Genomic DNA, 12,065 nt, shown 5'->3' with positions numbered 1-12,065 from the left:
ATTGCCGAAGCGACCCAAGCTCTCGCACCGGAACAGAGCGGCTTTCGTGCCTCTCGCTCTACTGCTGATTGCATCTCTGAAGTAGTTGCATTCCTCGAACAAGCTCGACATAATAAGGAGGGCGCGTATCTTTTACTTTTGGATGTCAAAAGCGCTTTTGACTCCCTCTCTCATGCCTCCATACTTGACGCTGTACGCGCTCTTGGCGTGACGGGAAGGCTCTTCCGCTACATCCAATCCTTCCTGACTGACCGCTCCTTCCAAGTCAGGGCAGGTGACGCCCTCAGCACTCCTCGCTCCCTCACTTCTGGTGTCCCACAAGGCAGCGTTCTCAGTCCATTTCTTTTCAATCTTGTGTTGGCTAAGCTTCCGCGATGTATTCCATCTCTCCCTCACCTCCGTTTCCGCGTCCGCGTCTGCATATACGCTGATGACATTGCCCTTTACTGCCGCGGCCCCACATTACAGGGACGAGCCGTTCGTGCCCACCTTCAACTTGCTCTTTATGCCGTTCGAGATTTCCTCTCATCTGTCGGCCTAACTCTATCGCCCACCAAAACTGAAGCTCTCGTCTTCCACCCTCGACCTTATGCGCGGAGGCTAATTCCTCCCCTAACACTCGACGGCATCAACATACCTTGGAAGACTACTTCTCGCTACCTGGGCTTAACAATCGACACAAAACTCTCTTGGCTTCCAGCTGTGACTCGCCTAAGGAAGCAAGCGAAGCAAGTGGCTGCTGCAGCTAACAAACTATTAGCTAAAGGCGACGGTTGCTCACCCACCCTCGCACTCCGCTTCTACAACGGCATTGCAGTTGCCCGGTTTCTATATGCCCTCCCTTACCTGAATTTGAGACCTCGCCTCTGGCACTCCATTGATGCTGACCAGCGCAATGCAATCCGCAGCTTCTTGCGCCTACCGCACTTCTCACACGTGGCTGCTACATATGCAGAATCTGGTACCTGCCCTGTCTCCCTCCGCGCCCAGCGCGTTGCTTTGCATGCGATTGCGCGCATGAGAAACACATCCAGCACGGATTTGCTCATCTCCCGCATCCTCGCAGCGCCGCATTCAAAAATGGGACGCACACTTCGATTCTTCGACACCCACATCGCGGATCCTCCTCCCCGGGCGGCTCTACCAGGCCCCCCCCACCGCTTTGTGCCTCTAAATGTCCGTATCGACATTCCGGGCATTAGAGCTAAGCGGAACACGCCCCACTGCGCTCTCCGACAAGAAGCCGCGGCTCTAATTGAAGAAGAGCTTCGTGAGAGCACGCATGTTTATACAGATGGATCTGTTCTTGAAAACGGCTCCTCTGTCACCGCAGCTAGTGTCATTCCCAGTCTCCGCCTAACGAAGCAGTGCCGAATTCCGTTTCGCGCATCTTCCACAACAGCTGAACTCGCTGCACTCAACTTGGCTGCGGATTCTATCCTGGAAACCCCAAGCCTCCGACGCGTCGCTATTTTATGCGATTCGAAAGCAGCTCTCATGCTCCTAAAGCAACGTGTGCACCACCTACCCATCGTCCGGGCATTAGACCGCAAGCTACGCGCTGCTCAAGACCGCGGCGTCTCTATTTCCCTACACTGGCTCCCTTCACATGTTGGCATTAGCGGCAACGAGCGGGCTGACCAGCTAGCGAAGTCTGCACACGACGCAGATGTTCCTTTCTCGTCCGACGTCATCGCATTCGACGTCGCACGCTTGGCAATACACGAGTGTATTCTAAAAAAGCATCCCGACAGTCGCGTCGCCTCAGGAAGCCCCCCCCAGCTGATTCACTTCAGTGACTTTGGCATTCGTGAGCGCTCGACTCTCCTTAGAATGCGCATAGGTTGTGTTTGGACAGCTGAGCGCATTTTCCGCCTCCGCGACACCGGCACCCCTTTCTGCCAGAATTGCGGTTCCATTGAGACCCTTGTGCATATCCTTTGTGACTGCCAGTCTCTCGATGCCCCGCGACAGACTCTCCGCGATGGCTTTCGCGATCTCGGTTTTCCATGTACATGTCTGAATGACATTCTCTTTCCCAAAGGCCCACGCGACAAACTTCGCCGTGCATTTAAGCTGGTCCTTGCTTTCTTTGACCAGACGTGCTTACGAGCACGACTCTAAATACTATTTTCACAGCGCGCATCTCTGCCCGCTCTCGCTCGCCAGGCCATCGCCTCGGCGCGCCGCTTCCACGGCTCCTGCGCGCGTCCCCGCTCGCATCGGATTCGTTCGATCTCTCCTCCAATGAGAGGCCGCGCCTCCCCGGAGGCCCCGCCCCCTCTCCTGGCATTTCTCTCTCGGCGCGCGACGCGGCCGGCTCGGCCGCTCGCTCGCCTCGTCGACCACGCACCCCGCTTTCACCGCGGCGCCCACAGGCCCTGGCCGAACTCGTGCTGGGCAGCGTCTGATTCGCTCTCCCTACTTGAGGCCCGCGTTCCCCTGGTCTCGCGTCTTGTTCTGCCCTTGGCCTTGCATCACCTGCCTTTCACCCGGACCCTTTACATCACTATCCTGTATATTCCTTCTTCCCATCGAGGCGCAACGGCGGTGATTCCCTCACTTAGAGGAGACAGTTGAACGCGCCTCGACCCCTCTTCCTACATCATCATCAAGAACCTCGCCTCGCCTCGCCTCGCTCGCCTCGTCGACCACGCACCCCGCTTTCACCGCGGCGCCTACAGGCCCTGGGCGAACTCGTCCTGGGCAGCGTCTGATTCGCTCTCCCTACTTGAGACCCGCGTTCCCCTGGTCTCGCGTCTTGTCCTGCCCTTGGCCTTGCATCACCTGCCTTTCACCCGGACCCTTTACATCACTATCCTGTATATTCCTTCTCCCCATCGAGGCGCAACGGCGGTGATTCCCTCACTTAGAGGAGACAGTTGAACGCGCCTCGACCCCTCTTCCTACATCATCATCAAGAACCTCGCCTCGCCTCCTGCTCCCGCCGCTATCAGCCCACTCTTCTAGTATTATCTTGCAGCATCTTTCGTTATCGCTGCTGTATTACCACTCCTACCTTAACGTCGCGTAAAAGTCGCGCCTTTCACCCCACCATGGGGTCCTTTTTTCTTTCTTAATTTCTTTTTACCCTTTTTTTTGTTGTCCGCAACGGACCATGGAGAAGCTGCCTCCAACACCTAGCGCCCGGCTTCCCGGCCGCCACCACCGCCGCGCCGGCAGCGTTGGCTGCTCGCGCATGCTTCAACAACTTTACGTCGAGGCACAGAAGATAATCGAGTCTCAAGACGACGCTCGCCGCCTACTCTCTGCTGCTCACCGCTCGCCCAAGGCTGACAGCAAGACTGAACCAAGTCCCACCACACGCAAGCCACTCAATGCCGAGTCGCAGCCAACTACTCAAGTAGCACCCGTCACTCCGACTGCTGCACTTCCAAACGTGTCCACCGAAAGTGGGGAAGACACAATAGTCTACTATTTTATGAACCCCGAGGGCACTGAAATGGCACCTGCCTTCAGCCGCACCACAGAGCCCATCTAAAATCCCTCTCAGACCTCTCCATCACCGCTTCAACTGGCGGCAACCGATGCACAGGCACAACTTTTCAGTTGTGCGAGAACCCCGTTACTCCACCTCCGAACTGCCAAAATGAAGAAATAGAGGCACTACAACTCACACCTCAAGGCCAAGAGGATTTTCCTCCTCTACAGCCAAGCACTGCGCACCTTCAGAGCAGCCAAACGCCTCCTCCACAAGAAGGGAAGCGCACTGCAGCAACACAGACTTCCCCTCCCAGCCGTCGCCCTGGCATCAGCTGTTCTGAAGTCAAAGAAAAGAACACTTTCACCACCTCCACTCCCACAATAGTGGATGCCTTCACTGAAGAAGATTACCTACAAGCCAAGCGTGGCCCCCCTCAGCAGGATCCCCCTTCGCCCCCTCGCCCCTCAGACAGCGAGAACGAAGGTCTCCCTTCCAAAGTGCAGGGTCGCAAACCAGACAAAAGGAAGAAGCGCCGTCTCGCCTTCCGTCCTTTTGAGCAAACCAAGCCCAGACAGGCGCCCCCCCCCCCCCCCCCCCCCCCCTCCACTGGTCGCTTTTCAGCACCAAGGCCTCAGGAGGGCAGCAAGGCGAAGCCCGCTATTGTTCTCTATTTCCGTCTGGGAAAAAAAGGGACATTTAAGAACACTTCGCGCGACGTACTTGCCGCCCAACTATCCCACCTTCCTGGTGTCACAGCAGTGCGTGTCAACATCAGCCGCAATGTTTGCGCCGTCGACGCCCATTCGACAGCCGATATAGCTCCTCTCCTCGCCGTGGAAGAGATTTGCGGCGTCAGGGTGCGCGCCAAACACCTTGGCCCCAAAACCTGCACTGGTGTCATTTTTGGTGTCGACCGCGGCCTCTCCGAAGAAGATATCGCAGCTGGCCTCGACAGCAAGGTCCCTGTCATCAGCTGCACACGCAGTGGTGCCAACATCATTGTCCGCATCGCTGGCATCGAACCCCCACAAGAGGTGGCCCTATTCAAGCTCCGCCGACGAGTCCGCGGCCTTCTCCCTCGCCCGCTACAATGCCACAACTGCGGCATCTTCGTGCACACCACGGCAACTTGCCGAAACAAGGCTCGCTGCCTTCGCTGCGGCGGTGACCACGCCACCGATAACTGCGACGCCCCGAAACCACGCTGCGCCAATTGCCGCGGCACGCACGCAACCACTGAGCCCCGCTGCCCACGCTGGCAACACGAGCGACAAGTTGCCATCGTTCTCGCCACGAGCGAAAAACATCTCACACGACAAGAGGCCGATAGAATTGTCGGAGAACGGCAAGGCAAAGAACCCACCTCGCTCTCACCGCCAGCAACTGCTGCACCTAACAACCAAGTCCAGCCCAGCGCTCTCAGCTCTGCGCAGCGCACAGATTCAGCTACTGCACGCAACTCGGAACCCTGCGCTCCTCCCACCGTCGCAACCACGGGTCGCTCCTACCGCGACGCCGTCTTAGGACCTCGTGCTGTCCCATCAACCTCATCGTCACCTTCCGACCAGCGTGACACGATCATCGCCGCACTCACTGCGGCCGTTCAGGCAATCATCGAGGAGCTCCCGCCGTCATCAACTGCCCGCAAGTTGTGTGCAGCGGCCTTGGCCGCACAGCAGGCCTTGAGCCAACATGGCTAACCAGCGAACAATCCCCCGGCCGCGCATAAGGCAATGGAACTGCCGTTCCTTGCGCCGCCGTCACGCTGAATTGGTTCAGCTCCTTCCGCGTTTTGAGTGCGACATACTTGCATTACAAGAGACTTACGCACGCGCGGAGGAGCTAAAGATACCTGGCTACATAGGCTACAGCGGACCAACTAGTTGTGCACTGGCAGCATGCGATGCATTCCCATGCAGTGATCCCGCCCACCCGGGCGGAAAACCACGGACAGCGTTATACGTCAGAAACACGCTCCCGCGTGTCACCATATCGGTTGAAGACATTGTCAACGACGCAGTGGAGTGTTGTGCTGTTATCGTTCGCATACGAAACACCGACACCGCAGTGTCTAGTGTATACGTCCGCCCAGCAACGTAATGGGATGCAAACTTTCTCATCGCGCTCTCCAACCGCCTTGGACCTGACTCCGTCATCTGTGGTGATTTTAATGCACACCACAACAGCTGGGGATGTGCCAACACCAACCGACGTGGACGTGACCTCCTAGCAGCCGCTCTCCAGTGCAATTTAAACATCATAAACACTGGAAGCCCCACTCGTGTGCAGAGAGTGGGCCAACACAGTGCCATAGACTTGACTCTCACTTCGGGAAGGTGCTCCTACCAATGGAAGTGCGAACCGGACACTCAAGGCTCCGATCACCTTCCTATAGTGCTCGACCCCTCATACTGTGCTCGTCCAGCAACTCGCACCTACAACTTTGTGAGGTGGGACGTTTTTCATGGTCTGTGCAGTGCTCCGCATCCTGCCACTACAGGCATTTTTTCACACGTTGCGTCATGCGCGCGTGCGGCAACCGTGCGCTGCACGGCTCCAGTGGGCACACCGGCGCCAGATTTAAAACTACTAAATCTACGAGCAGCACGACGTGTACCACAGCGCAGAGCTTTACGCACCAAAAAGCCTGAACATTGGACATTTGACAACAGGTTGGATGCTGCCTGCCGTCGTCACGCCATACGCTGCCGCAGACGAAGCTGGGCCCACCTGTGTACCGCCCTGAATGACACCCGCCGACCCGGACGGGCATGGAAAATTCTCCATGCTATGCTCAACCCCTCTGTACCCCGTTGTCCTGCCCTGGCTATCGCCCTCGCACGCGGCCTCAGCATGAATGCCCTGGCCGAAGCCATGGCAGACCACTTCTCAACAACCAGCGGTCCGTCGCACAACATTGTTTTTCCAAGCGTACCCCTCCCGGCTGTCACCGGACGAACTGCGAGCGTCATCGACGAATTGTGCAGTGCAGAAATCGCTCAGCATGAACTCAATAATGTCCTTGAACGCCGTCGAAAGTGCAACCGCAGTGCTCCAGGAGCCGACGGCATAACTTATCAAATGCTGCTCAACGTTGACAGACAACAACGACCAGCTCTGCTCGCAGCTTTCAACGAAGCATGGAACACCGGCATCATTCCTGTGGAGTGGCGAAAAGCGCTCGTCGTGCCCATACTAAAAAAAGGAAAACCCGCTCGAGCACTGACATCCTACCGTCCTGTTTCCCTTACATCTGCTGCGGGGAAATCTCTCGAAGCTGTTGCACTACGCCGTCTGGAGTGGATAGCAGACGCCCGAAATGCACTCGCCCCCGAACAGAGCGGATTTCGCACAAGTCGCTGCACTGCGGACTGCATTGCTCAGGTCGCATCTATCCTCGAAGAGGCCAAAGCTAATCGCCACGGGGCCTACCTTGTCTTGCTGGACATACGAAACGCCTTCGACCTCCTGCCTCACGAAGCAATCATCTCATCCCTACACTGGCTGGGCATCAAGGGCAAACTCCTCCAATACATCAAAGCATTCCTCAGCGACAGGACCTTTCAAGTCCGCATCGGCAACACAGTCAGCGCCGCTCGCGCTGTCAAAACAGGAGTTCCCCAGGGCAGCGTGCTTAACCCGTTTCTGTTTAACCTGGCACTTGCACAGCTTCCAAAATTCCTGCCCAGCACGCAGCACAAATTGCGCATGGCCATATACGCCGACAACATCGCCATTGTTGCCTCCGGCCCCACACTTTATGGCCCAGAATTGCGGCGTGATCTCCAAGCTGCACTCGATGCCACAGAGGATTATCTTAACAGCATCGGCCTCTCTCTCTCGCCTGAGAAGACTGTTGCGATAATGATACACCCTCGCCCTGTAACCTGCAAAACCACCAGACCTCTTCTTCTCCAAGGCGTCCCCCTCGCTTGGAAAGCCAGTGGGAAATACCTGGGCATAACAATTGATGCCAAACTCACCTACAATGAGACTACAGGCAAGCTGCGGAATGAAAACAAACGCATCGCAGCAGTAGCAGCACGCATTCTTGCCAAAGGAAACGGCGCCACCCCCCTCCTACCGCTCCGTCTCTACGAGGGCATCGCTTCGGCTCCCTCTCCTCCGTCTTCGTCCATCGCAGTGGAAACACCTGGACGTGGACCAGCGCAACGCAATCCGGCGATTCGCAGGCCTTCCACACAGCTCGCAAATAGGTCCCACACACACAGAGCTCCGAGTGTGGCCCATCTCACTGCGCGCTGAAATCACCTCTCTGAACCACATCGAGCGAATTCACCGTGCCCCAGGGACCTCTCATCTTCTCGCTGACTTGTGTGCCTTGCCACGATCACGCATGGGACAGGCTCTCGCTGCCTTCAAAGCCGCCGTTCCAACGGATGCTGCACCGGCCCCGCAAAGCTTCCCACCACATGTTAAGCCTTCCTTGGAAATCTTCCCATATCTAACAGGCGTTCGCTCTAAAAAACGAACACCACACTGCGCACTCCAACAAGAACCCGCACATCGAATTGAGATTGACTTCAATTTGAGAACACCTCTCTACACCGACGGCTCGGTGACGCACGATGGCAATTCTGCTTCAGCCGCATGCGTCGCACCCACCCTTGGCATCGCAAGACAATGCCGCATACCTTTCTTCGCATCTTCAACAAAAGCCGAAATAGCCGCACTTCACCTTGCTGCGGACATCGTTATTGAGCACATTGAACTCACGAGTGTGGTAATTCTAACTGACTAGCGCCTCGCTCTCATGCAACTCCAACACCCGGAGCGCAACGCAACCTGTGTGCAACAGCTGCATCATAAACTCTGTGCTGCCAGTGCCCGTGGCTGCGATCTCGTACTCCAGTGGATTCCGTCACATGTGGGTCTGTCTGGGAGCGAATCTGCTGACCGACTAGCCAAGCAGGCTGACTCCAACGCCTCTGCTCCAATTTCGGACGCTATCACAGCCTTCGATGTCGCTCGGCATATCATCCGCCGCAGAGTTTCTCTCTCCCATCCGGATCCACGCATCGCATCCGGGAAAAGTCCTCGGCCTCTCCCATTTCACGCATTTGGAAGAGGAGCCCTTTCCGCCCTCCTGCGACTTCGAATTGGTTGCGTATGGACGGCAGAGCGACGCCAACGACTCACCAGAGAAGGCCATCCTCTATGCGAAGACTGTCAAGACATCGAAACTGTCGAGCATCTACTTTGCCACTGCCCTGCTCACGCCTCGGCACGAGCAGAAATGCGCGCAAAATATTCCAAACTGGGACTCCCATCGGACACTGTGGGCTCTTTGACTTTCCCGGAAGGCCCTTCCACCAAAGCGCAAAGTGCTCTGACAGCCCTAGTCAAGTTTATTGACACCGCAGGGCTTCAGAAACTCCTTTAGCGCAAAAAGCCACCTCTCCGTCACACGGGCTCTATTCCCCTCATGCAAGCACTACTCCACTTCTAGCGGCCCTCCTATCACGAAGCCTCTGTGTTGTGACGATTCCTGTGCTGTGTTGTGATTCTTTGAGCGCTCTCCAAGCCTGCAGCCATCTGAGACTTCATTTTCTTTGAATTCCACTGTATACCGGCATCGCGCGCAAACTTTTTGCCCGCTTTCCGCGGCGCCCAGCATTCTAGCGCCTTCTTTCCTATTGGCTCGGCGCTCCACCAACCGGTGGCTGCGTCTCCCGGCCGTCCGCGCGCCCTGCGGGGTCGCTCTACGCGGCTCCGCTCGTGCCTTCAGCACTACCTCAGGCAGGCCTCGAGGGTTCATGGAGCCATCCGTTCACTCCTGGCAAGAGGCAGGGGCATCACCACCAAGCTGGCTCTCCGCCTGTTCTCAGGCATGGCCGTGTCCCAGTACCTCTACTCCCTCCCACTCGTCCATCTCACAGAGGCCCAGTACCTGGCTATTGAGAGGAAGCAGCGGGCCACCATCCGCCTCTGCCTCGGACTCCCCCGTACTTCCCCCGTGGCTGCCACCCTGGCTGAGGCGGGCTTTTGGACCATGGAGCTCCTCTCCAGACGCACAGCCCTTCGTCATGTCGAGCGCCTCCACAACGCCACAGATGGCCGTCCCCTCCTCGACCGCCTCCGCACTAGGCCGCACTCCCGCATGGGCCAGATAACCGAAGCCTTCGATCAACTCGTAGGGGGACAACCTGAGGCAGTACCCCTCCCACCCCGCCCGGACCAGGGCCACCTTTACACGGTACAGCTATCCCTCCCCGGATCCCGTACCAAAAGCAACACTCCACCATCTGGCCTCCGTCAAGAAGTGGCCGCACTCGAGCTCGACCAGCCTGCCGGAGCAGTCCATCTCTATACTGACGGCTCTGTCGTGCCTGGGCCCTGCCCGTCTGCCGCAGCAGCCTGCACTGCCCCCTCCCTCGGCTCCAGCAGAAAGTCCAGGCTACCTTTCGTCGCTTCTTCGACCACAGCGGAACTGGCAGCCATACACCTGGCAGCCGATATCCTTATGGACACACCGGAAGTCCGTGTTGCGGCAGTCTGGACTGACTCCAAAACTGCCCTTCAACTTCTCCAGAGACCCTCCAAAGGCACCCCCATCGTCAAGAGACTAGCGGCCAGGCTGGATGCCATCGTCAATAGAGGGACCACCATACACCTCTGCTGGGTCCCAGGCCATGCTGGAATACCTGGCAACGAGGCAGCTGATGCCCTGGCAAAGGAAGCACACAACCCCTCCACTCCACTCTCAACATCGTTGTGTCCCCTGGACCTGGCCAGGTCAATCACCGACCGCCACCTGCTCCTTGACCACCCCGACCCCAGGGTCGCTGAGGGTCACCCGCCACGGGCACTCCCTTCTTCGGGTCTCACCGTCCAAGAGAGGAGGCTCCTCCTGAAACTTCGTGTGGGCTGCGCCAGCACGGGCTCCAGACTTCACCGCCTCGGCCTCACCACTTCTCCAGCCTGCAGCTACTGCAACAGCCCTATGGAGTCCCTGGAGCATCTTCTTTGCGAGTGCTCGGCCTTCTCAGCTCACAGAAACAAATTGGCTGCAGGCTTCCGCCTTCTGGGTCTACCCTCCTCATCGCAGGAAGATCTACTTTTCCCTGGAGGATACCACCCCATCAAAGCCTTCCAGCTCCTCCTGACCTTCTTGGAGGAGTCAGGTCTCCACGGTCGTTTCCAGGCCTAAGGAGCACAGCGAGTGTCATACGACACACTATGCGGCGGCGCGCTCCTCTTCTATCCTCTCTTTTCTCCCCCTCCCCCCTACCACTATCGGCACGCTGGCAATGGGCGTGGTGGTCTGCCACCAGTATATAGGCTCGTGCCCTCCCCCTTTCCCTCTTCAATCCACTCACTCACTCACTCACTCACTCCGCTCGTGCCTCTTCTCCCGCGACACGACCCGCGTCCGTCTCGTCTCCGTGCCCGTCTTCTACTCTATCATCTGTTCCTCCCGTCCCCAACCCAGTGCAATGCAGCGATCGCGACCCCAAGAGGAGACAACCAGCAAGCACTGCACGAACTTTTCTTCATCAACCAAGAACCACATAGCGTCGGACGAGGTCTCCCACCCCGCTGCCGCTCCGCGGCACACATTCAATTTTTCTCTCAGTGCGCGCATTTCGTGCCGTTGCCGCTTTGCGGCACTGGAGTGGTGGGCTGAAGTGGTGCGCTTCGCGGAGAGGGCCCCTTGGTGTGTGCTTCTGCGCCGATGTGTTCCACTCCCTCTCCGCCTTCGCTACCTCCTGACCCGTGCTCTACCCTATCTCTTTCATTCCCCTTCCCAGTGCAGTGCAGCGAGCACGACCCTTCATAGGAGACAGCAGCAAGCCCTGCACGACCATTTCTTCACCCAACAACAAGAACCACTAACCGCGGCTCTCAACAGGCCCTTTGTCTGCGCTGACGACGACGATGGAGACTCTTACGTTCTACGACGCGCGCCCGACAGCGGCCCGCCACCCTGGATTACTCAAGAGTCATCCATGGACATCTCGGCTGCGCCTCCTTCTGGGCGGTCTTTCAGCAGCAACAAATCTGTCCCCCTGCTCAGGAGTGGTCTTCCTAGCAGACTTTTTCACCGCTCGAACGGATTACCTGTGTGCGTTGTTCGCGCGTGTCTGCTGCTCGGATAACATGCCCTGTACTCTGGACGAACGGTGAACTCTCCCGCACGCGCTTTGTGTGCCTCCTATTCACGCTTCGCACTGCCTGGGGATTGGCTACACTACAGAACATTAATAGTAGAGACGCCTGGGAGACCTTGCTCCGCAGCTCGGACCCTGAGCTCCAGCTCACCGCCGTCCGACTGGCTGAAGAGGCCGCCGGGATACAAGAGATCCCGGCCAGCATCTGACGCGACTACCCCATGCGGCCGGATCTCTCCTGATCCTCCTCCCTCAACTGAGGGTATGGGACAGGGAAGGTCTGGGTGAGGTAGTCTCATTCTGTTGGACAATAAATGTTTTTCACTTCACTTCACTTCCTATTCACGCTGCCTTTTCCACTTTTCCCTGAGCGCGCCACTCTGGCCCGCTTCCACCTCATGCCTTCCCGGCTGTTCTCGCGCTGGCGGCGCCCGTTCCGGCGCATTCTCCGCGTTGCTCTTGGGCTGCGCGATGTCGCGGTGTTGGCC

At 57.6% G+C, this 12,065-nt stretch overlaps 1 protein-coding gene across 1 annotated transcript; it reads left to right on the top strand.

The window, feature by feature from the left end:
• Nucleotides 1-6,298: 6,298 nt before the first annotated feature.
• Nucleotides 6,299-10,616, top strand: LOC149357555 (uncharacterized). The gene is made up of 2 exons (XM_089576612.1): nucleotides 6,299-7,327; nucleotides 9,081-10,616. Exons 1-2 carry the CDS (start codon nucleotides 6,299-6,301, stop codon nucleotides 10,614-10,616), a joined length of 2,565 nt encoding a protein of 854 aa, XP_089432738.1.
• Nucleotides 10,617-12,065: the final 1,449 nt, after the last annotated feature.

Source organism: Amblyomma mixtum, chromosome 3 (genome assembly GCF_055824585.1).
Source record: "Amblyomma mixtum isolate Tamu chromosome 3, ASM5582458v1, whole genome shotgun sequence".
Lineage (NCBI taxonomy): Eukaryota > Metazoa > Arthropoda > Arachnida > Ixodida > Ixodidae > Amblyomma > Amblyomma mixtum.
The sequence above is the reverse complement of the archived record's forward strand: the minus strand, read 5'-3'. Positions and strand labels throughout refer to the sequence as shown.